This window comes from Heloderma suspectum, chromosome 2 (assembly GCF_057233095.1).
Source record: "Heloderma suspectum isolate Gila_16-S chromosome 2, 16-S_ref, whole genome shotgun sequence".
Classification (NCBI taxonomy): Eukaryota; Metazoa; Chordata; class Lepidosauria; order Squamata; family Helodermatidae; genus Heloderma; species Heloderma suspectum.
Genome location: NC_139459.1, coordinates 376,696,711 through 376,722,573, shown reverse-complemented (window position 1 = coordinate 376,722,573; position 25,863 = coordinate 376,696,711). Strand labels below are relative to the sequence as shown.

The window sequence follows — 25,863 nt, the reverse complement described above, 5'->3', positions numbered from 1 at the left end:
GGCGGGACTTCGTGGAGAAGGACCGCTGAGGATGATCTTAGGGTCTGGGCAGGCACATATGGGAGGAGGCGGTCCTTCAGGTAACCTAGCCCCAAGCTGTTAAGGGCTTTGAATGTTAATACCAGCACTTTGAATCGGGGCCGGAAATGGACTGGCAGCCAGTGCAGCTGGAAAAGTACTGGCATAATGTGATCTTGTTGGCCATTCCCTGTTAACAATCTTGCTGTCCTATTTTGGACTAGCTGAAATTTCTGGACCATTTTCAAAGGCAACCCCATGTATAACGCATTGCAGTAATCTAGACGAGAGGTTATCAGAGCAGGGATAACTGTAGCTAGGCTATCTTTGTCCAGATAAGGGCATAATTGGTTTACCAGCCTAAGCTGATAAAAAGTGCTTCGTGCCACTGAGTTCACCTGTGCCTCAAGTGACAATTCTGGGTCCAAGGACACCCTCAAACTATGAACCTGATCCTTTAGGGGGAGTGCAGCCCCCTCCAGAATAGGTTGAGTATCACCTAGCCGGGCAGACAAACCACCCACTAACAGTACTTCTGTCTTGTCTGGATTGAGTTTGTTTATTGGCCCTCATCCAGTCCATTACCGTGCCCAGGCCCTGCCTCACCTGGGTTTGATGAGAAAGAGAGGCAGAGCTGAGCGTCATCCGCATATTGATGGCACCTCAGCCCACACCTCCGGATAACCTCCCCCAGCGGTTTCATGTAGATGTTAAACCACATGGGGGATAAAATAGAGCCCTGTGGAACCCCATGGCATAATTGCCATGGCACAGAGCAATAATCCCCCAGCACCACCTTCTGGAATCGGCCATCCAAGTAGGAGCGGAACCACTGTAGTGCAGTGCCTCCAACTCCCAACCCAGACAACCTATCCAGAAGGATACCATCGTCAATGGTATCGAAAGCTGCTAAGAGGTCCAGGAGAATCAACCCTGTCCCTCTCCTGGCAGAGGTCATCCCACAGGGCGACCAAGGCAGTTTCCGTTCCAAAACCAGGCCTGAAGCCCAATTGAAATGGATCTAGATAATCCGTTCCATTCAAGTGTGTCTGGATTTGTCCTGCAAATAGGAAGGGGATGTTGGCCACCAGCCTATAGTTGTTAATGTCCTCTGGGTCCACATTAGGCTCTTTCAGGAGTGGTCTGATTACCGCCTCTTTTAAAGAGGCCGGCATCACTCCTTCTCTCAAGGAGGAATTTACAGCCTCCTGGACCCAGCCAGACATCCCCTCTTTGTTTGATGTAATAAGCCATGAAGGGCAAGGGTTGATTTATTTATTGAAAAGGGCTTGCCTATAATGCCAAAGAGCTCTCTCGAGGAAGTGTACAAAATTCAGGAAACAACCTGAATGTACAGTCACGTTTAACTATTAAGTCCACACTCCTGCAGTGAAGAAGCTCAACTTCCCAGCATCCTTCACACCATAGGTATAATTTGTCTCTTGCTGGTAGCAATCCACCCCTCCCTGCTAGAAAGAACACACAACTCCAGCTGACAGTTCCCTGGAATTGCTGACACTGGCCTCATCCACCAGCCAGACAGCCAAGGGCCTCTGGGAGGCTCCACTCCCTGTCTCCCAGGAAAAGCATCATGGCAAGGGGGAGACCAACCTGGCCCAAGACATCGGTCAGTGATGTATTTTTGCTTTCCTTCCCCTTCTCCCTCCCAATCCCTTTTCCTTTTGTGTCCTGTCTTATAGAATCATCGAGTAGTAGGGTTGGAAGGGCCCTACACAGCCATCGATTCCAACCCACTGCTCAATGCAGGAGTCCAAGTCAAAGCATCATTAGCCAATGAAAAACAACTAAAGCAAAGATAGACTGACAAGTGTGGAAGCAGGGGACAACCTCCAATGGCCAGTGTGGTTAGCTCAGAACCAAGTCATCAAGATGTCCTGTGCATTTAAATGTCTCTGGCAAGCAACAGAATAGCTGCTCCAAATGGAATGGGTGTGGCAGGGCTTCAGGAAGAATATACTTGGCTAGAGGAAACATTGGAGAAATGTGCTGAAGATTAACATGATGAGCAGCACTGCCATGGATGACCACTGGTCTGCAAACAGATTATAGAGGACAGGAGAGTTGTTTCTTGCACCTCCTCAGAAAGATGTTTTTCTGGCTGCAGTTTTAGATCGTAAGCCTGAGAGCAGGGACTGTCTCAATATTACCTTTTGTAAGCCACTCCGGGAGCCTTTTTCAGCTGAAGAGTGGGGTAAAAATGCTCTAAATAAATACGTACATGATAGCACCACGTAAGAGTGCAAAAAGCACTCCGAATGGAGAGTCCTGGCTCTGGGCTGAATACTCAGGATCATGAACTCCTGGCTTTCCCAGATCGTGGCGTTGTAAAGCTGAGGGCTGCCAGTCTACCTTATCCTAGATGGGAGGAGGGTTTTGTTTTTTTTGTTTTTTTAGGAATTGGCCAAGCACTCTTGAATTTCAATATATGGATATTGCAGCAGCCCCACAACCTTGAACTGAATGTGACCTTGGAATGTCTTGTGATTTACTTTGCAATGGACAGAGCACCTTCTCCATTTGTGCTTCTTGAACTCAGCTACACTGAAGTAGAGGCTGCCTTTTTGAATGTCCTCTTGAACCTGTTTCTTTTTCATGCCTGCTTTCCTCAATGGGGGAGCACAATGCAGAACTTCTAAAATGAACTCTGCTGGGTTTTCAGCCTTCCCAGCTTCCGTTAAATTCTCTTTGGAGTCCTTGGTCCACATTATCCTTGGAGAGGTAAAGTTTGATTAGGTTCAGGGAACTGAAGTGCTCCCTTCTAAGGAGTGGGAACATCAGGTGTATTCCCTGAGTTGCAAGAGCCTTTCTTCTCTGCACTCACATTCTGTTTCTCTATTTTTTTTAGCCAGGCATGCATGGGGAAAACACAAATGAAAGAACCCATCAAGTGTCCGAGAAAAGCGATAAGTGGCCAGATGTGAAAGGGAATAGTGGGAATCAAGATGAGATGAACAAGCAGGAGGAAAACCAAAGAAGTAAAGAGAGGAATAAATGTCTGGCTGGTGACCTACCTGCAATTACAGTACAGGAAAAAACACCCAAAGAAAAGAGAGAGAAGAAATCCCCTGTGTGTGGAAAACTGTTTGCTTCTAAATCAGCCTGTGATGACCACTGTACAACCCAGGCAGTAAAGAAGCAGTATAAATGCCTTGAGTGTGGAAAGAGTTTCAGGTGGAACTGTGACCTTCTTGTCCATCAAAGAACGCACACCGGGGAGAAACCATTTAAATGCTTGGAGTGTGGAAAGAGTTTCAGTCATAAGTCGGGCCTTTCATCCCATCAAAGAACTCACACAGGGGAGAAACCGTTTAAATGCTTGGAGTGTGGAAAGAATTTCACTCAGAAGTCAAACCTTTCTTTACATCAAAGAATTCACACAGGGGAGACACGTTTTAAGTGCTTGGTCTGTGGAAAGTGCTTCAGTCGAAGGGACTACCTTACTTCACATCAAAGAACGCACACAGGGGAGAAACCATTTAAATGCTTGGTGTGTGGAAAGAATTTCAGTCAGAAGGCATCCGTTTCTTTACATCAAAGAACTCACACAGGGGAGAAACCCTTTAAATGCTTGGAGTGTGGAAAGAATTTTAGAGAGAAGAGAAACTTTTCTGTACATCAAAGAACTCACACAGGGGAGAAACCCTTTAAATGCCTGGACTGTGGAAAGTGCTTTAATCAGAGGGCATCCCTTATTTCACATCAAAGAACTCACACAGGGGAGAAACCATTTAAATGCTTAGAGTGTGGGAAGAATTTCACCCAGAAGTCAGACCTTTCTTTACATCACAGAACTCACACTGGGGAGAAACCATATAAATGTGAAGTTTGTGGAAAGTGCTTCAGTCATAGGTCATCCTTTATTTCACATCTAAGAAGACCTCACACAGAGACCTCTTCGGAGGAGGAGGCATCTGATACCTCGGAACAACCTTCCCCTATCATAGACCTGGGGCAACAAGAGGGATCCTGTGACAGCGACACCTCGTCTGAGGTTCCCAACAAACCATTCAATACTCTTGTAAGCCCAGCCGTGGTTCCAGATTCTCCACCCATCACCCACAGCTCACCAGAGCACCAAGGGCAGTGTATCACGTGGGATACTCAGAGCCACGGTGGCAGTGCCTACCTTACTCCCAGAATACCTTTTTGCCCAGGAAATACACATGAGTGAGAGCCTACTCAGGAGGAAGGCTCTACTTATGTGGCTGGCTCAGATGCAAGTGCAGAACCAGGGTCAGCCAGAATATATGCTCTCAGTGTTCCCCAGAAGGTTCGTTGGTTAACAGTTCCCCTAGAGCTCTTTGACTCCAGTTACGGGCTCAAGACGGGAGAAACTTATTTCAGTGTCTGGATTATAAAAGGAGGTTGAGGCAGAGTGCCTGTCTTCATCTAACAAGTCTCATAGTACAAATGGTTTAAATATACACAGGTGATTCATTAATAATTTCCTGCTTCCATATTCTGTTTGCTTGACAAATGTATGTCCTTAAAAGCAGTGTATAAAAAATTTATTATCTCCAACTGTGTCTGTTGACTGTAAGTTTTATAATTTTGAAGAGTGGGGGACTTGACTGTGACAGATTTTGCCTTCCTTTTATAGCCTCGTGGACCTGTGTAAATGTTCTCTACAGTGTTGGGTTATCCTTTAGTGCAGCGTGGAAGGTGACACAGGAGGCTGTAGAAGAAAGGAGAAACTTGCAAAAAATTGCATCCCCTGCCCACCTGCTTTCCACTTACGGAAGCCTCTAATGTACTAATGGGGGCACTTGGGGAATGTATGGGGTACAATGCTGTATGGGGTAGGTGCTGGTCAAGCCCAAGACATTTTTGTGTCAAGGGCTCCTTGGAGGCCTCTCTCAGTCTAATCCAGTAGCCAAGTCCAGACACAGACTGGATTCCTTTCAAAGCTTTATTCTTCTTTTACAACTTAACAACTATACCGATTGCAACTAGATCTGAGCAGCACAGTACCTATGCCCTAAGTTGGAACAGTTGGTCCCCATTTGAAAGGGAATTACTGGCAGACCCCTGAACTTAAGGACTAGGGAGAGTCCCTCCCCTTTTCCCTTGGATCCTCTGGGTGCCGCCGTTGTTTGCGCGTCAACCTGGCACTACGCCTCCTTTCCGCGCCCTCCATCTGGCGCCGCTCTCTGCGTCTGCGTCGCGCATCCACCAAGTCTGCTATCTGTGCTTGGTCACTCCCTGGACTGCTGTCTAAGCTAGGAATGCTGGTGGGAGGAATCTCCGTCAGCTGTTGGTCCTGGGAAAGAGGAGCGCGCTCCTCTCCCAGGAGCGACTGCTCTTCCTCAGAATCAGAACTACTCTGGGATTCTATGGGCTCAGTGTCCACCCTGACATTTCGTTGCCTGAGGCAAAGGACAAGAAAGCTGCCTGTTCCTTCTCATGGACAAATGTCGACCAAACTGGCAGTTGAATCTTTGGTTTAATACTGACGCTTAATGCTCTGTTTTGAAAACTTGAATATCCAATCAAAGAGGGTGGGTTGGCTTTCCAGATCTTGCTTAATTCATTGGGCCTATTTGTTAATGCATACTAAATTTTGGTCTTTTCCACTCAGATCTGATTTTTCACCTTGATCAGTTCTGGAATCTTCTGATGTTGATCCTCTCTCTAAATGGATGGCATTAGATTCTCAGCACAAACAGATAGGATTCCTCCCACAGTTATGGCTATTAGAGAAAATGTCACGTGAATTACATTTTGATCCATTTTCTCAAGCTAAATTGACTATGGGGAAACCCAGATTTAAAAACTGGTAATACAATGGGGTTTTTTTGCAGCAGAACTTGACGGATAAGTTGATTTTTTTCTTGGATCAACTAGTCGGTGCTGACGATGAGTTTTTGTCATTCTGGGCTCTGTGTGCCGAGGACGACTTGCCTGCTGAGTGAATGGAAATCTTGCAGTTGCAGCATTTGTTAGAATCTAGGTTTGGACTTGATGCTTTTACAGCTTCAGAGTCTATCCACTTATTGAGGCTGATCAGTCATATCGACCCACGATCCATATTTAGAAATACTTATCATGAGCATGAGAGGGTTTGGACCAAGCCCCAACAGTATGCTGCTGAAACATAGCTCTGTCTCCCTGTGACATCTGAATCGGGCGAGGCTGTTCAAGTCCTAGATCCGTGCCTAGACTCAGTCATGGGCTGGATGAGGGCCGATATGCTGAAGCTGAATCCTGGCAAGAAGGAAGCCTTATGGGTGAGTGGTTTCCGTATCTGGGAGATAGGCTCATGGCTTGTTCTGGATGGTGTTGACCTCCCTTGGAAAGATCAGGTCCCCAGCCTGAGGGGAGCTCGTAGGTCTATCGCTGTTGCTGGAGGCCCTGTTGGCCATGGTGCTTTGGACTGCCTTTTACCGGCTCCAGCTGTTTCATCAGCTCTGGCGCCTCCTGGACAGGGATAGCTTGATTCCAGCATCAGTAACTGCAAGGCTGGATTACGTCAATGTGCTCCGTGTTGGGCTACTCTGGAAGCTGGAGCTAGTGCAGAACGCAGCAGCTCAGCTGTTGTCAGGAGCTGCCCCTTTTCATCATGCAGCTCCTCTGCTGAGGAAACTGCACTGGCTGCCCTTCACTACTGAGCCAGATTTAAGGTTGTGGTACTAGTCTATAACGCCCCAAACAACTTGGGACCAGGATACCTGAGGGAGCACCTTCTCCCTTACCAACCTACCCCATCACTGAGGTCATCAGCGGGCATGCTCCTGATGCTTCCACATGGACCTACGGCCCAACTGGAGTCCACCCAGAGAAGAAAATTCAGTGTGGTGGCTCCTGTCCTATGGAACTCCCTGCCTCTGGAGGTCAGGCAGGTGCCAACACTGGGTTGTTTTCAGCACCTCCTGAAAATGGCTCTTTTCCAGGAAGCCTTCCTTGGTTAACCAGCCTCAGTTTTATTGGCACTCTGTTTTTTAAAGAATCTTAATATCATGTTTCCTCTTTTTTTATCTCCCCCCCCCATTTTCTCTCTTGTTCATCGCTCTGGAATCTGTTTAGATGGGGAATGGTACACAAATGTTGTAAATAAATAAATAAACATTGAAAGCTAAAATGCTCACCTCCTATAATGCAATGGATTGAGGACTTACTGAGGCTTTCAACATTTGAAGAGGTGGTATAGATGCCCCTTGTGAATGCATACTGCTGTGGATATTTGGTCTGCTTTTGTTGTAGTGTATGTTGTCAAGGTTCCGCTTATGACCTGGACCCCCTGAGCAACTCCTAAAGGATCTTTTGCCTCCTTAAGTGTCCCACCTTCCTCCTTTTACCTTCCTCTTCCCAGTAATGTGGGATTTAGGCTGTAGACGTAGGGTGACTGACGCTCTAGACACAGGCTTTAACCACAACCGTTTACTAGTAGATTTAAAGCAAACAAATTACAACAAAAGGTATTTATACAATAGAGCTCAGTGATACAAAAGGCCATAAAAGAAAAATTTCAAAATGCAAGTTCCTTTACCCTAGCTGTCCTTAGACTTGTCTAGGCTGCTTCTTCCTGTTCACTCTTCAGATTCTGCTCTCTTCAGGCTCTGCTCTTCCTGACTCTCTCTTGCTCTGGCTGCAGCCTGGTCTGTCTGACTCTTACTGGCTCCCTCCCTCTCTTTATATACCCTCCTTCCTCAAAACCGAAAGTACTGCTTCAGACCTGAAGAAATGAAACTTAAGTGGAGAAATGAAATGACTCCTCTCCGGGTTACCCGCTCCCAACAGAGAACTCCAGGCCTTTAAGCCTGAGCATTTTTTCCCCTTTGCTTTCTGTAGGCCTCAAACCTTCACATATGTGTATTTCTCAGTCCTGGTATATATTTATAACATCATTTGCATGCATTTAAATATATGTGTTCACACCCATGTAGCTTCATCTTTTTCTTTTTTCTCTTTTGGTTTGTTGAAATTTCTCCATAAAGATGTAATTAAAAACCACACCACTGGCAATGGGATAGCGTTCTCCGTCACACTTGAGGGCAGCAGGTTAGTTTAAGGGGGCTCCGGCCATGGGGCTCATACAGAGCTCAAGGGGAATAGGGTGTGCATGTCTGTGGCTGGGGGGATTGGTCAGTGCTTTGTGTGGGTTTTGCCTGTTTGGGGTGGGTGGAGGGGTGTTTAGCCTGTGTGTCTCTTCAGAAGACAGGCCTTGGGTGGAAATACATGTTTCGGTCCAGATTTAATTGGTGAACATTTTCTCTACCATTGTGTTATAAGAGTCTTCCCCAAGCTGGCTCCCTCCAGATGTCTTGGACTGCATGTCCTATTATCCCCAGCCAGCATGGCCAATAGGGGCTGCATTCATACACATGGAGGCAGGCAGGTGTAATATCTGGAATCCAGGAATGCTGCAAGTTCTTTAGAAGCAGCAGAGTAGGCTGAAGCCCCAACCGGTACCTAGAAAATCCTAACAAATGTATTTGGGGTCTTTTTGGACCCAAACCTGAATTTCAGTACATTTTGGGGTAGAAAATGTCCCACAATACCATGGTTTTTGTTATTCATCTTAACAAAGTCTATTTAATAATACCAAAACGCCCAGACCCAGAAAACACACCATCACATGAGGCGGAGTGTTTGTTCTGGATACACAAGAGCTCCCATTTTTGCATATAGAGTGACCAACAACATTTCTGAATCTTCAAAGATCAAATATTTTTATTTTCAATTAGAAACAATAAAAACAGTATTTTTGAACCAAAGATGGCAGAACACAAACTGGCATGAAGAAAAACATCTATAATTCTTGAACACTAACGTTAGTTGTCTTTGGGGTCATTTTTCTACCCCGCAAACAAAGCTGTCTGCAGCGAGGCCAACGTCCAATGAAAAACCATTGTTTGCGCCAACCTGCTGGCACAAAGGGCACTTCAGTTCAGTGCTCCGTACAAACAAGCCTCCCACGGCTGGTGCACTCACTGCCTGGTGGGTTTTTTAATCCACTGCTCTAGTGCAGAAGTTGCAGTGTCCTTTCGACGCAGAGGGTTGTACTGGTGGAGGCAGAGGTCGGTGTACACAACACAGAGCATGTGCATCACCCCGATGCTCGCGCTGAGAGGTGGCGTGACGTGTGCTCTTCGCTGCACCTTGGGACGTACCAGTTCTTTCCCAAGAGCCGTGAGGAACAGGTGCCTTTTCCGTTTTGGCCCTTCACTCTCCTGCAGCATGTGCAAGGACCCACAATGCATAGCTGGCTGTAGCTGCAGTGTCTAGCCTATTTTTTAAAAGCACATTGGGCACCTGTTAATTTTATGCTTAAAGGTGTAGTTCCTCACAAGGTGGTCAAGGTTATCCACCCTTCTTTTGATGGTTTTGTAATGTGCAATTGTATCTGGCTTTTTGGACTCCTCACACACCATGACATGATGCACTGAGGAGAATGACAGCTTTCCCTTTTTGGGGACCATATGATTCCGAAGTAGAGTCACAGTCAAAACCAGATAGTGATGACAGTGGTTCCCTGCATGGATGTGGCTGCATCTTGGGTGGGATGTATGGTTTATTCTTTCTCAGTGTGCCTACGTAAGCTAAGCTTTTGCTTAGCAATGCTTCGGCAACTTCAGCACTTGTGAAGAAATTGTCCCCCACCACATTTCTCCCAGCGTGGAAACAGGGTTCCCCAAGTTTTGTCATCATGTTGAACCCAAGCTGGGTTTCCTGTGGGGCTCCAGGCTGCCTGCCCAGGTACACATCTCCCCTGAGAGGACAGGATGTCCCAGCACCGCAGCACACCACACTTTTATGCCACATTTCCCTGGTTTGCTTGGCATGTATTGGTGGAATGGACATAGCCCACTGAACTCCACCAGTGCTAATCAACAGTGAGGCCTGTCCCTGGGGTGTACCACTTAGCTGATCCACAAACATGGTCCAGATATCTGGAAAGGCAGTGAGTATGTCAGTAGCCCTGCAAGTCTCTCTCGCTGCCTCTTTATCAGTTTCTCCGTGTCTGGGGGAGGGGGGAGGGGTATGCTGCTCTTCCTGGCACTCAAAACAGTCTAAGGTCACTTGTAGTTTAATCAAAAGGGCATGGGACATTTGGTCCCCCAATACATTACATTCTGTGGGGTGCCAAACGCGCCCCAGTAGCAAAAATCCATAGACTTTGTGGGACATTCTATGTCCCAGTCATGTTTTGGTTTATAGAAAGAAAACTGTAAAAAGCAGGTAGCTGAAATCTGAGGACGTTGTTTACTACCAGGCAGGTGACACAGGAATGCTGCAAGTCCTTTCAGCAGCACGGTAGTCTTAACAAGTTTCCCTAAGCCAGCAGGAGTCTACAGGAACCTGGAAGGGCCAAACTAGAAACATGCAATGCAGAAACGCCTTTAGCGATTGCTAAAGTAGGGTTCCTGAACCTCTTTCAGCTTGAGGGCCAAATTTAATTCCACAGAAGCCCTTGAGACCCACATTCCATTGGTGGGTAGAGCAAAGGGAGCGGGCCAGAAATACCAACGTATTTTAGCTTAAGGCTGTTCCTGCCAGTCACTAAGCCTTTGCAGAAGCATCAAACCATTGGTGGTACTGGAGGTAGTATGTAGCCATTGATCATCTTTTCCTCCATGAATCTGAGCTTTATCCTCCATAAATTTGCCCCGCAGGAGAAATAGGAGGGCTGGTTCCAGAAGGTCTTCTAGGGCAGGGTATGCCTTGGCGAGCCCCAGTGAGTCATCACACATCCCCCTGCCCAAGAGGGTATCGCTGCCTGAAAGATTAGTCAATGGGTCCTGTCGAGGAAAGAAATAAACGTTAACATGTTGTTGACCATGGTGATGCTGTACTGTAAAAGCATATGGCTTTTGAGCCAAGTAGCAGCGTGTTAATCTAGGGTCTGCAATGTTCATTCGGGGAAACCATTGTAAGGGAGCATGGCTGGCTACTAACACAAAGAGGCACCCCAGAGATTATGCTGTGGAGTAAGTATTTGCCGCTTTTTCATCCATGCTGGCCTGTATCACCCATGCCCAATCAGGTCCTACCTTGGCCGCAAACCAGGCATCAACAAAGGCAGTCTCTTTTTATATGACCTTCCTTTCTGCACGTAAAACAAGAGATGGGTTGTCCTCTGGCTTCTCTTCCTTTTAGCTGAAACCTATATTTATTACTCAAAAGGTGTCAAGTGGCATCACTGACAGCCAACACAAAATACGCCAGGGAAACACTGCAGAAATGTTCCTTATAGCAAAGTCCCTTTAAGGTTGCGAGTCTTAGCTTGCATTCAGATAAGCTCTTTTGCTCTTCCAAGTCTGTTGGGGAAATTAGCTCTGAAGGCAGGAGTTCCTTCACCTTGGCCTCACCCTGGTATTGTTCCTGGAGGCAGGAATTTTTAACAATGCTCTCATACCCCCACTGAGGACCCAGTTAGTCAGCTTCCACAGGACTGGGGCAAGGGATACCTGCGCGTTTTTCACAATACTTTACCCAATCTGGAGCCGAGCACGGCCTTCTGCTGCGAATCCTTTCACCTGCACCACCGGGATCTGTTTCTTCCTGCCTGGTCATTAAAGGTTTCTCCACACCTTTCTCTCTGTTGTCTCAAGCCCTGCTGGCTCTTATTAAGAACATGAGAAGAGTCCTGCTGGATCAGACCAAGGGTGCATCCAGTCCATTCTGTTCACACAGCGGCCAACCTGCTGCTTGTAGGAAACCCACAAGCAGGACATGAGTGCAACAGCACCCTCTGACCCATGTTCCCCAGCAACCGGTGTACCTCGGCATTCTGCCTCGGATACCGGAGGTAGCTCATAGCCATGAGGACTAGTAGCCATTGATAGCCTTCTCCTCCAGGAATTTGAACGACCTCCTTTTAAAGCCATCCAAATTGGTGGCCATTGCTACATCTTGTGGGAGTGAATCCCATAGTTTACAACTGTGCTGTGAGTGGGGAAGTCCTCCCTTTTACCGGTCCTGAACCTCCCACCACCCAGCTTCATGGGATGAACCCAGATTCTGGCCTCATGAAAACCCACCAGCTGCCTGAGGGAGTCCTGCGGTCTCCAGGTGACCCCTTCCCTCCCACGGCTGCTGTTCAGGAGGAGAAGCCCCGCAGCCGGAGCGCGGCTTCCCCCCGGCCTCCCCCGAGCGGAGGAGCCGCGAGACCCCGCGCGACGGCTTCCGCGCGCGGAGGCAGCCGGGAGGGGGGCAGGCCTGTCCTCCAGTCCTCCAAGGGTTAAAGGGACCGAGCTCAGCTTCCTAGAGGGGAAGCGAGTTCCACAAGCGGGGAGGGGGCGACGCTCGGAAATGCCCCGCCTTTGTGCTCCTGGCGGGGAAGTCGGCCTCGGGAGGTTTCCCTGCGAGCAGCGGGAGGCCGGTCCGCGCGGGGGGGCGGGCTGCGAGGTGAGGGGCTGCGCTGCGGGGGGGAGGCAGCAATGCCTCGCGGGGGGGCAGGGAAGAGCCCCCTCCGGCTCCCCGTTGGGAGTCATGGGGGCGGGGGGCTGATCCGTGCAGGCCGAGCGGGGCCCGGGGAGCTGCGTGGCTGCTGCCGCAGAGGCCCGCTCAGGCCCGGGGCGGGGGGCGGCGTGCAGCGCAGATGGGCCGGCTTGGCGGTGTGGGGGGCCGGTGAGGGGCTGGCGAGGAGCGGGGAGGCGGCGCGGCCTTGCTCTGCGGGGGGAGGGTGGCGCCCCCGCAGCCCCCGTCCCGGAGCCATGCGGGGCGGTGGGCGGGACGTGCCGGCCATCGCCGAGGGGCCCGAAGGGCTGCGCGGGCGCTGCTGCAGAGGCCGCTCCGGCCCCGTGGCGGGCGGGGGGGCCGCGCGGATAGGCCGGCTCGGCGGGGCGTGCGGGGGCGGGGCGCCTGCGGGGGCGCCCCGCGCAGCCCCCGACCCGGCTGCCCCCCGACCCGGCTGCCCCGCTGCGGGATGCTCTCGGGCGAGGAGTAACGGAGCCCTTCCTTCGCCAGCGGCGCCTGCTACTGCCTGCTTGTCCCCGAGGGACGGATCTCGCAGGCCCCGGGCGGACGACCAGCGGGGCGGCCCGTGCCAGGCCCGCAGGACGGGGCTCTCCTTTGCAGGGGCTGGGATGGCCCGGCGGGTGCCGCTCTCCAGGCGGGCCCTTCCCTTGGCCCGGCTGAGGCGCGGCTGTGAGGGAAAGCGCGCCGGCTTCTCTTCCGCTGCGGCGTGGCCCGCCTGGTATCTCAGCCCCAGCTGGGCAACCGGCAGATACCGGGTGGGCGATTCCAGGCCCGTCCCGCTCCCTCCCCACCGATGGCTTTCCTGTTTGGACATATCTTCCCTGATAGTGGGAAGTGGGATGGAGCACAGCGAGAATGTTATTTGGCATTTCTGAATATGTCTTTTAGTCACAAGTGCTCATGTTTTTGTTCTCCCACAAAGAAGGGCCTCTGCTGTCCAAATCTGAGGGCCTCTGCTGTCCAAATCTGACCGCATCTCTTGGTGTGAAGAAAAGGTGGAAAAGCTGCTCCTCCAAGAGACATCAACAGGTGGGTCCTTCTGTATATCGCCAGACTGTGCCTTCCCTAGGAATCACAGGACTCTCTCAGAGAGCTGGTGGGTTTTCTTGTCCTACGTCCTACCAAACGGACTGGAGTTTTGAGGCCTTTAGTTCTGCAAATATCTCTAGTTATCCACTGCATTCCTTACAGCACCACCCTCCTCAGATCATTGGGCTTTCTCAGCCATGTTTACTCAGACTGGCAGCAGTTCTCAAATATTGCAGGCAGTGGTGTCAGGCAGAGCAGTATCCCTCTGCCTGACAGCATATTCCTTGGACCAGCTAGTCAAGTGACAGGAAGCTGGGTGCCAGATTTGGTAGGAAGAGGAGGATGCAATGGGATGGGTGCATGGCAGAACCATGAAAGAGAGTGCAAGAAGCACTCCAGACGGAGAGTCCTGGCTCAGGGCTCAGTACTTCACATCGTAAAAGCCTCTTTGTGAACTCTTGGCTTGCGCAGATCAGGGCCTTATAAAATTGAGGGCTGCCCCTCTTCCTTGTTTAGACATTTCTTCTTGGGAGGATTTGGGCAAGCACTCCTGGATTTCAATGCGTGGATGCTGCAGCAGCCTCACAACATTTCATTTATTTATTTATTACATTTCCTCAACTCCCAATACCTGAAGCTGTCTGGGTGGTTCACAAAAATTAATACCACAAGTACAGCATAAAATCAATATAAAATACCACCCTCCTCAGAGCTCTTTGGCACTGTTCAACACGCCTTGCCAACATTAAGGTTGGACTACTGCACTGTGGTCTGTGTGGGGGTGCCCTTGAGGAGAGTTTTTATACTCCATTTGGTGCAGAATGCTGCTGCCAGGCTGATGTCAGGAATCCACTGACATCAGTTTACTCAGACTGGCAGTGGTTCTCAAATATTGCAGGCAGTGATGTTTCCCAGCCCTGCTACACTGGAGATCCTTTCCCCAGGATATTCTGGTGGTCGTATCTGGAAAGTTATGTGTTCAAAGTATGGGCTCTTATCTCTGAGCAGTTGCAGGCAGCCATATGCATGGATGCAATTTAGCATGATCAGTGGGGTAAGTGTGCCAGAAGAGTCTGGGACACTGTATTACCAGAACATTTTCATATCATATTCATTTAAAAGGGCTTACCTATAAGGCAAAAGAGCTCTCTCAAGGAAGTGTACAAAAGTCACAAAACATCCTTAATATACAGTTACATTTAATTCTAGAGTCCACATTCCTGCAGTGAAGCTCACTTTCCCAGCATCCTTCACAGCGTAGCCATAATTTGTCTCTTCCTGGTGGCAATACACCTCTGTCTGATAGTATATTCCTTGGACCAGCTACTCTAGTGACAGGAAGTTGGGTAACAGATTTGGTAGGAAGATGGGGATGCGGTGGGATGGGTGCTTGGTGGAACCACGAAAGAGAGTGCAACTGCCACTCAGGGTTGAGTACTCAGGTTCATGACAGTCTGTGTGAACTCTTGGCTTGCGCAGATCGTGGCCTTGTAAAGCTGAGGGCTGCCCCTCTTCCTTGTCCTAGATGGGGTGTTTTTTTGGAGGAATTGGGCAAGCACTCTTGAATTTCAATGCATGGATATTGCAGGAGCCTCACAACCTTGAACTGAATGTGACCTTGGAATGTCTTGTGATTTACTTTGCAGTGGACAGAGCACCTTCTCCATTTGTGCTTCTTGAGCTCAGCTAAACTGAAGTAGAGGCTGCCTTTTTGAATGTCCCCTTGAACTGTTTTCTTTTTCATGCCTGCTTTCCTCAATGGGGGAGCACAATGCAGAACTTCTAAAATGAAGTCTGCTGGGTTTGAAATTCTCTTTGGCGTCTTTGCTCCACATTATCCTTGGAGAGGTAAAATTTGATTAGGTTTAGGGAACTGAAGTGCTCCCTTCTAAGGAGTGGGAACATCAGGTGTATTTCCTGATTTGCAAGAGCCTTTCTTCTTTGCACTAATGTTATGTTTCTCTATTTCTTTTAGCCAGGCATGCGTGGGGAAAAAACAAATGAAAGAGCCCATCAAGTGTTTGAGAAAAGCGATAAGTGGCCAGATGTGAAAGGGAATATTGGGAATCGAGATGAGATGAACAAGCAGGAGGAAAACCAAAGAAGTAAAGAGAGGAATAAATGTCTGGCTGGTGACCTACCTGCAATTATGGTACAACAAGAAACACCCAAAGAAAAGAAGGAGAAGAAATCCCCTGTGTGTGGAAAAACATTCGCTCATAAATCAACCCTGGATGACCATTGTAAAACCCACACAGTAGAGAAACAATATAAATGCCTTGAATGTGGAAAGTGTTTTAGGTGGAGTTCTGACCTTCTTGTCCATCACAGAATTCACACAGGGGAGAAACCATTTAAATGCTTGGAGTGTGGAAAGAATTTCAATCGTACATCAAGCCTTTCATCCCATCAAAGAACTCACACAGGGGAGAAACCATTTAAATGCTTTGCGTGTGGAAAGAGTTTCAGTCGTAAGGCAGGCCTTTTGTCCCATCAAAGATCTCACACAGAGGAGAAATCATTTAAATGTTTGGAGTGTGGAAAGAATTTCACTCAGAAGTCAAACCTTTCTTTACATCAAAGAACTCACAGAAGGGGGAAAACATTTAAGTGCTTGGTCTGTGGAAAGTGTTTCAGTCGAAGGGACTACCTTACTTTACATCAAAGAATTCACACAGGGGAGAAAGCATTTAAATGTTTGCAGTGTGGAAAGGGATTCTCCCAGAGAAGTGCCCTTAATTGCCATCAAAGAACTCACACAGGGGAGAAACCATTTAAATGCTTGGAGTGTGGAAAGAATTTCTGTCATAAGTCAGGCCTTTCATCCCATCAAAGAATTCACACAGGGGAGAAACCATTTAAATGCTTGGAGTGTGGCAAGAATTTCAGTCAGAAGGCATCCCTTTTTTCACATCAAGGAACTCACACAGGGGAGACACCATTTAAGTGCTTGGAGTGTGGAAAGGGATTCAGTCGGAAGGCATCCCTGATTTCACATCAAAGAACTCACACAGGGGAGAAACCATTTAAATGCCTTGAGTGTGGGAAGAATTTCACTCAGAAGTCAGACCTTTCTTCACATCATAGAACTCACACAGGGGAGAAACCATATAAATGTGAGGTTTGTGGAAAGTGCTTCAGTTATAGGTCATCCTTTATTTCACATCTAAGAAGACCTCACACAGAGACCTCTTCGGAGGAGGAGGCGTCTGATACCTCGGAACAACCGTCTCCTATCGTAGACCTGGGGCAACAAGAGGGATCCTGTGACAGCGACACCTCGTCTGAGGTTCCCAACAAACCATTCAATATTCTTGTAAGCCCAGCCGTGATTCCAGATTCCCCTCCCACCACCCACGGCTCACCAGAGCACCAAGAGCAGTGTATAATGTGGGATACCCAGAGCCATGGTGGCAGTGCCTACCTGACTCCCAGACTGCCCTTTCCCCCAGGAAGTACACATGAGTAAGATCCTACTCAGGAGGAAGGCTCTACTTATGTGGCTGGCTCAGGTCCAAGGTGTTCCCTTGGTTAACAACTCCCCTAGAGCTATTGGACTCCATTTACTCATGCGAGGCAGGCAAAACTATTTTAAGTGTCTGGAGTATAAAAGGAGGTTGAGGCAGGGCACATGTTTCACTTTATATCAAAGAAGCCTCGTAGTACAAGTGATTTAAATATATGTGAGCATGAATAATTCCCTGCTTCCATACTGTTTGATTTTAAGGACATAGTTTTGTCAAACAATGTGTAAAAAATATCTGTCAACAGACGCAGTTGGAGATAATGAAGTTTGATCATTTAGTGGAGTGGGGGACTTGATTTTGACAGATTCTGCCTTCTCTATATGGCCCCCTGGACCCCCCCCCCCTCGTGATCCTCTATCACAGCATGGGAGGTGACACAGTGGGCTGCAGAAGAAAGAGGGAATTTGCAAAAAAATTGCATCACACACCCTTCTTTCCGCTTACGGAACCCTCATGTGTTAGTGTGGACACCTGAAGAATGTGCAGATGCATGGGGGTATGGGCTAGTCAAGCCCAAGACATTTTTCTGCCTGAGCAAAGAATAAGAAGGCCCCCCCTTCTTTTCCATGGACAAACGTCGACCGAACTGGCAGTTGAATCTTCGTTTAACACTAACACTCAATGCGCTGTTTTGAAAATTTGAATATCCTTGAATACAAGGCAACTTCCAATTAATGAGGGTGGATTTGGCTTTCCGGATCTTGCTTAATTCATCAGGCCCATTTGCTGTCTTGTACGAAATTTTGGTCTTTTCCACTTTGATCTGATTTTTCACCTTGGTCAGTTTTGGAAACTTCTAATGTCGATCCTCTCTCTAATGGATGGCATTTGGTTCTTGGCACAAATGGATACGGTTCCTCCCACAGTTATGGTGGTTAGAGATGTGTGGCGTATAATGTCATGTGAATCACACTGATCCATTTTTTCATGCTAAATTGACTCTAGGGGGAAACCCAAATTTAAAAATTGATATGAAATTGTTTTTTGTGGCGGAGGTAGACGGATTTGTTTTTTTCCTTGGATCAACTACTTGGTGCTGATTATGAGTTTTTGTCATTCTCAGCTTTGTGTGCTAAATACGACTTGTCTGCTATGGCTGAATGGAAGTATTTGTAGTTGCGACATTTGGTAGAGTCTAGGTTTGGATTTGCCGCTTTTACAGCTTCAGAGTATTGGAAGCAGTTCTTGAGGCTGATCGGTCATATTGACCCACGATCCATGCTTACAAATACTTATTTATGAGGGGATTTGGAGCCCAGTGCCGTCAGTGTGCTGCTGATACACAGCTCCATCTCCCTATGATCTAAATCAAGTGGGGCTGTGCAAGTCCTGGATCAGTGCCCAGATTCAATAATGGGCTGGATGGGGGCCAATAAACTGATGCTGAAACCTGGCAAGATCTGTGGGTGACCTACGAACCCTGTGGGTGAACGGCTTCTGAGTCTGGGAGATAGGCTCATGGCTTGTTCTGATGGCTTGTTCTGGAGGCATGCTTCTGGTGGTTCCACATGGACCTATGGACAGATTGGAGCCCACCTGGAGAAGAGCCTTCAGTGGGTGGCCCCTTCTCTGTGGAATTCCCTGCCTCTGGAGGTCTAGCAGGTGCCTCCTGAAAATATCCTTATTGTAGGAAGCCTTCTTTAACTGACCAGCCACAGATTTTATCAGTTCTTTTTTTTTTTTTTTTTAAGTAACCATCCCTTTTCCCCCCTCAGTTTTTATCTTCTGTTATTCACTGCTCAAGAAACTGTCACTTCGTGGAGCAGTATGTAAATGTTGTAAATAAAATAAATAAATAGTTAATAAATATGATATATCTGGCCTTAAGCAGGAATGGAATAGGGAACTGGATTGTCCTGTTTTGCATAATCAGTGGATTGTCACTTTAGCATTTGTGTCTGAAGAGTCAGTCTCTGGATCTCAGGTTCTACCTTATTTAGCAAAAAATCCTCTTGTCTGCATTGGACAGGGCAACATCTCTTTAATAAGGGTTTGTCTGAGTTGGCTAATTGCTGGAGGAATAACACAGCGAATGCTTCTTTTAATTATATGTTTTGGCAATGCCCAATAGCTGCCTCTTTTTGGAAGGAGATTATTATACAGATAAACTTTGTATTGGAACACTCTTTAATATTTAGTGATGTACATGTCCTCTTAAATTATCTACCTGCTTCTGGGAAGTTAATGCACTGTCAGCGCAGCTGGATTCTCTGCACACTTTTGACAGCTAAAAGATTGGTATTACAACATTGAAAGATAAATGCTCACCTCCTATAATGCAATAGACTGAGGATCTAACAAGGCTTTCAACATTTGAACAGGTGGTATATAGATGCCACTTGCGAATGCATACTTCCATGTATATTGGGTCTGCTTTTGTTGTAGTGTATGTATTTTTCTCAATGCTGTTTTCATGTATATGTTTTCAGTGCATGCATATGAAGTGTGTGTGTGTGTGTGTGTGTATGTATATATATATATATACACACACACGCACACATGTATTTCATATGCATGCATTGAAATGGATGTATTCAGGTTAATGTAGCTTCATCTTTTTCTTTTTTTTCCTTTTAGTTTGTTGAAATTTCTCAATAAAATGTAATTAAAAACAACAACTTGTGTTCTCTGCAACACTTGAGGGCAGCAGGTTAGTTTAAGGGGTGCAGCCATGGGGCTCATACAGCTCTCCTTCAAGAGAGCCAGTGTGGTGTAGGGGCGAGAGTGTTGGACTGGGAGTTGGGAGATCTGGGTTCTAATCTCCACTCGGCCATAGAAGCTCACTGGATGACTTTGGGCCAAATAAATCAATAAATAAGAGAGGAGGATGGGTTGGGGCTCCAGGAGAACAGGGTGTGTGTGTTTGTTGCCTGGGGTGGGGGGATTGGTCAGTGCTTTGTGCGAGTTTTGCCTGTTTGGGGGTGGGTGGCTCTGTTGGAAATACAGTCTTTGGGAGATGACTTCTGGTTGGAACCAATGTCACTCTGGTAGCATCCCATGGGCTCTCCGTAGGAGCTTTCTTAAACAGCCTTTTAAAAGGTTGAAAAACCGTTTCATCTCCCCCCTGGAATTAAAAGGGGGGGGGGCAAGGCAGCTCTGGATAACATCTTGGAGAAAAGTACCCCCCATGAGAAAGTGGGGGGGCTGGATTCCAGGATTATCTCCCCAGAGCTTTTTAACCAACACAAAAAGCTGTTCTGAAACTCCTATTTCATAGGAGAAAACAGGGCTGATGTGTTCCATAATACATGCTTTAAGAAATATCAACAACTCTTGAGGGATGATTTAAGAAATAGTAACAGTATTTGAGAACATCTGAGGACCTGCAAGATCTGTTTGAGAGAAACATGACTACACCAAGGAGAAGAAACTGGCATCACCGCCGACTCCCCCTGTACCTCCTGTGTCAAAAGTTTCGAAAACAGAAGGTATAGGGGAATTATTTACTCTGATAAAGGCTTTATCTTCGCAATTTACGGAGCAAGCCAAAAGGTTGGATTTAATCCAAAATTCCATCGCTGCCTTGCAGGGAGCTGTGGATCTCATTAATGCGTCATGGCAAAAAATGGAGACGAAAATTAACGAGCTGGAAGACCGAATGGCAGGGAATGAAACTACGACACAAGTATGTTTTAAAAATGTCTATGACAGGATTTCTGAACTGGAGGCCTTCATGCGAAGATCCAATGTATGTATTACTGGGATTAAAAATGATGTAAAATTGCCTATTTTTGTGGATAAACTTTTGCATACTCCCTGTCTCATCTGATTATTTACTTGATATTGAGCAGGCATTTCATGTGCCAAATGCTAAAGGGACTAACTATACGATCGTAGTCCAATTTGCAAAAGTCTCCACAAAGAATTGTATCCTGCATTTGGCAAGAGAGGGTGGAAGCCTTTCCTGGAAACAAGATAAAGTTACGTTATTTCCAGATTACATCAAAGAGGCGGTGAATAAAAGAAGGCAATTTATCAAAGCGAAAAATATGGCAAAACAAATGAACTTACAATATTACTTAAAATATCCTGCTACACTTTGTATTGTGTCTGAAGGTCAGATGAAGAAGTTTCTAAATCATGAAATGGCGGAGGCATGGCTGAATTTAAAAATGCGTGAGATTTCTGTCACAACCCCATGAACTGGAATCTTTAAACAAGCTTTGTTAACTGCTTGTGTTTAGTCTACATGATCCAGGCTAGGTCAGAAAACAAATGATTATACATATATTTGTTTATTCTCTTTCATCTTTTTTTCTTGCTTTCCTTTATATTTTTTATTTCAAAATAGATATGGTATGCTGTATTTAAATTTATTGTTTGAGGGTAATTGTGCACATGCATTTATATATAAAATATATTACTGTTGAAGGTTTATTTTAAGTTGTATTATTATATAACACTGTATTTCTTTTTATTATTTATTAATATAGGCTACTGGAATGAACTGTAGACCTGTTTCTTTGATATAAGATTGATATGATATGATATTGAAATGTAAGGTTGTTTATTAAACTGTAAGATTGTTAAGGTTATTGATATAGTTTTTAAAATAGAATGGCATTGGAGGCTGGGGGGTATTGGAGTTTAAACTTAATTCTTTAAAGGGGAGGGAGGGGGAAAGAATCTTCTTTTTCTTTACTTCCTTTCCTTCTCTCTTTTCCTTTTTTCTTTTCCCTTTTCTTTTTGTTATTGTGGTGTCCTCATCAGAATATTGTATTGCCGGGAAATTGTAGTATTGATCAGGTTGTTGGTATTTTTGGTATTTCTTATTTCATTTATAAAGATACAATAAATAAAAATATATTCCCCCCAAAAAAGGAAATACAGTCTTTGAGTGGTAAACCATATTCCCCTCCCCATTTAATTGCGGGAAATTTCCTTTACTGTTGTGTAATAAGAATCTTCCCCAACCTGGCTTGCTCCAGGAGTGTTGGACTGCAGGTCCCATTATGCTCTGCCAGCAGGGTCAATGGGAGTTGAAGTCCAACACATCTGGAGGGAGGGAGGTGTAATATCTGGAACCCTGCAAATCCTTTAGTAGCAGCAAAGTAGTCTTTTCAAGCTTCCCTGAGCTAGCAGGAGCCTACAGGAACCCAGTAGGGACAAACTAGAAACATGCAGTGCAGAAACTCCTGTAGCGATTGCTTGAACATACAGTCAGGGCCAGAAATATTGGAACAAGGATAACTGTTTTGGCAGTTGGCCTTTGTTGTTGTCGTTCAGTCGTGTCCGACTCTTCGTGACCCCATGGACCACAGCACGCCAGGCCTTCCTGTCCTGCGCTCTCTCCCGGAGCGTGCTCAAGTTCATATTCATTGCATCGGTGATGCTATCTAGCCATCTCATCCTCTGCCGTCCCCTCCTCCTTTTGCCTTCAGTCTTTCCCAGCATCAGGGTCTTTTCCAGGGAGTTTTCTCTTCGCATTAGGTGGCCAAAATATTTGAGCTTCAGCTTCAGTCTCTGTCCTTCCAATGAGCACTCAGGCTTGATTTCCTTTAGGATGGGCTGATTTGACCTCCTTGCAGTCCAGGGGACTCGTAAGAGTCCCCTGGACTGCCATTTGCATCCACTCATAGGGGCAAGGGGGTGCAATTGCCCCCATCCACCAACTTCCAAATTTTGATGCTTCATGGCAACATGTTCCCCAGAAACACTCCGCTGAAAAGGGGTTTTTGAGCAAGTGAAGAACAAGGCCCGCTCCCCTTTACAAGGACCCAGTGGGGGAAGTCCAGCTGAGACCAGCCTCTGAAGCCACTGTCGGTCTCACGAGGTGATAATGGTTAGGTGGGTGGTGTAGGCCACCACGTCTGTGTAGCGGAGCACATCTGGACCCCCCAGTTCCAGGTGCCCCTAACCTCTTTCATCCCATGGGAACAGTTGCCCCCCACCCCACCAGTGCGAAGGCGGGGTCACCCCCCTTCCCTCCTCTAGCGAGCCAGAGGGCCTGTCATTTCAGCCTCGGAGAGCTGAGGGCCAGCAGCTGGGCCGCCTCCGCCCACTGAAGCTTCAACAGGGGCTCCGCGGGCTCCTCCGGGGCTGCGGCTTCCGCGCTCGGGGGAGGCCGGGAGGGACGCAGCCCCCCGGCTGCAAGGGAGGCGGGGAGGCCGGCGGGGCTTCTCCTCCTCCTCCTCCTGGACACAAGCCGTGAAAGGGAGAGATTCGCAGAGAGACCGCTTCGCTTCACCTCGGCCTGCCCCGACCTGGCGCCCTCCAGATGTGTTGGACTACAGCTCCCACCGTCCCCAGTCAGCAAGGTCAGGCGAAATATGAAAACCTGGGGGCATGCTGCCTGTGGATGATGGGAATTGCAGCCCAACTTATTCGGAGGGTCAGGGAAGGCTGAGTGGCGTCTTTCCTTCCCTGCTTCCTCCCCGGGAAACCCCAGGCGTTAAAGGGTCGGAGAAGGGAGGCAGCCCGGGCCCCGCTCCTCCGCCTCCCACCCAAGGGTTAAATGAACCGAGCGCTGGTTCCTAGAGAGGCAGGAAGTTCCTCGATTGTAGCAGGGGGTGGGGGTCGGGGAGACGCCCGGAAGTGCCCCCGGCCTTTGTATTCCAGGAAGGGGAATCGGCCTGGTGAGGGGTGGGGGGAGCAAAAGCATGGGAGGGGTGGGGGGGAGGGAGGGGTCTGGGGAGGGGGCGGCTTGGGGCAGAGAAAATATTCTTGCATCGTGCGGGGGGGGGGGAGAAAAAAGGACACCGCGAAGGAGGGGATCCGTGCCCTGCAGGCGACTCCAACCTGGCGCACTCCCCATACGTTGGACTTCAACTCCCATGATCCCCAGCCAACATGGCCCATGGGAGTTGTGGTCCAAAACATCTGGAGGGCGCCAGGTTGCGGAAGGCTCTCGCAAGTCCTCTATCGGGCACATTGACTCGCGTCAATACTGTGTTTTTTAAAGCCTCGGTTGCGCCTCCGTCTTTTATTCGCCCAGCGTTAGCAGAGGTGGCACGAGAAGCCGATGTGGAAATACTGGCCAGACTAGTTTCATGAGCTCCCATTGGGGAGACGTGCAAGGTTGCGAGGCTCAAAGGAAGCTTGCTCCTTTAACTCGGCTTCTGCTACGACAAGATGTCAGGGCTGCCCGCAGAGATGCCGTGGGAAGATTCCACTAGTTTGTGCCCATAAACCTTTTAAATCACAGATAAAAGTTCCCAAGTATCCCTCCCTATCTTCTTTCAGAGGAAGGATTTCTTCGATCTCTACATGGATGTGTGGGGTCGGATCACCCCAGCCATAAAGCGGAAGGAGCTGGGATGCAATCTTTCCTAGCATTGCGTTCGAGGATCAGTCCAAAAAAGGGCACTAAGGCGTAGAAAGCTGCCTGATAACATGGGCCCTCCTAGCCCGGTATTGTTGACTGGCAGCAGCCCTCCTGGGTTTCAGGGAGGGGTTTTCGCAGCCCTACCTGGAAATGCCAGGGATTGAACCTGCAGCCTTCCGTATGCAGCACAGGTTCTTTATCGCTGAGGTATGGCTCTGCCTTTATTAGAATGAATTTTAAAGCATCACACTGTGGTGAACCATATTTCAAGTTTCAGAAAACTCTTCCTTTGTGTTGATGTGATAGTCCTGATGTGGGCATGGTAGAATCCCGGCCTGTAGTATGTGAGTCTAGTCATCTCTTTGCAGGCCGATGAGACTGGGTTGTGTCTGATGCAAAAGATCTGAGAGATCCTGGAACAAAGAAGCACCTTCTTGGCAACTCCCCTTTGGATAACAGTCCAAAGTTATGAAATCTGTTCCAGGCAGTAGCTGGAACTCACAAGGTTCTTATGGGGCAGGGGGCTGGAGCAGAGGGATTTTTTTCTTTTATGAGGAGTAATGGAGATCTTGTTTTACCAGTATAGTTTCTTGTGTTGGATTTTTTTTTATCTAAGTGATGGATTTTGCAGTCATCAGAAGAACTTCCTGTCACAGTGCTTACCCTCTGGGATACACTCCCCATTGACATGAGGCAGTCTCATGTCTTCAGATCTTCAGTCTTGACCTCTAGAAGTCTGCTCAAGGTGCATTTCTTCATGCAGGCTTTCCTTGAAGGGTGACCCTGCCAGCAGGGTGATGGCTATGTTCTTATTTTTTAAAAAATATTTTCTGTTTTTATTATTTCTGGAAGCCACTTTGGGAGCCCACTGGAAAGCAGTATATAAATCTATGTAATAAATAAAATGACATAACTCCCTGTATTTTGTGTGATGAGAAATGCATTCCTTTTTCTCCTGTTTTTCCTTTCGGCTTGCAGTGTCCTTTGAGGAGGTGACCGTGGGCTTCTCCAAGGAGGAGTGGGCTCTGCTGGATCCAGGGCAGGGGGCTCTCTGTACAATGAAGACGTGAGGGAGGATTAGAGCCACATGACCTCTGTTGGTAAGGATCCCTTTTCCCTTCTTTGTGAGAGGCTGAAAAGCTTGTTCCTGTTTTTTCCATTACTATCACTAAGGATGTGGTCAGAGGAGACCTATGTGGCTAGTGTACCTGCCTGGACCATTCTGGCTAAGCCTAGCCCTTCCTGTGCTATTTTTTTCTGGCCTGGCAAGGATTCAGGGGTTGTTTGCAGAGAGGGGAGCCCTGTAACTGTGAGCTGGGTCACATGACCATAAGAGACGGTGCTCCTTTGGACGTGGTGGCTGAACTTAGCGGCTGCTTCTCTCTAGGCTGGGGCTTCCCTTCCTTGGGCTGAGGTATGGATGGGTGGAAAACAGCGCTGATGTCTTTTCCACGACACCATTTCCCATCTGGGCAACTGTAGGCACCAAATGGATGATTCCAGGTCCATCCTGTCCCTTCCCAAGCTGTGGCTTTCCTGTCTGAAAATATCTTGCCTTCTTTCCATTTGTCTCTTGGGTGAGAT

The 25,863-nt window shown here is 47.8% G+C and overlaps 1 protein-coding gene and 1 long non-coding RNA gene across 3 annotated transcripts in view; one reads left to right on the top strand and one right to left on the bottom strand.

Moving 5' to 3' along the window:
- Positions 1-25,863, top strand: part of LOC146356261 (uncharacterized) — a 37,589-nt gene that overhangs the window by 4,330 nt on the left and 7,396 nt on the right. The window contains exons 3-4 of one of the 2 annotated variants that reach the window (XM_084831277.1): positions 2,889-3,888; positions 16,132-16,609. In XM_084831277.1, the coding sequence (XP_084687403.1) occupies positions 2,889-3,888; positions 16,132-16,609 (1,478 nt within the window). Of the gene's footprint in view, positions 1-2,888; positions 3,889-16,131; positions 16,610-23,679; positions 24,487-25,257; positions 25,380-25,863 lie in introns of those variants that run through there. The other variant, XM_084831276.1, reaches the window with a different exon arrangement.
- LOC146356262 (uncharacterized) lies at positions 8,682-12,179 on the bottom strand. The gene is made up of 2 exons (XR_014787301.1): positions 11,473-12,179; positions 8,682-10,778 (listed from the first exon to the last, which is right to left on the bottom strand). It is a non-coding gene; the product is annotated as an uncharacterized LOC146356262 (long non-coding RNA).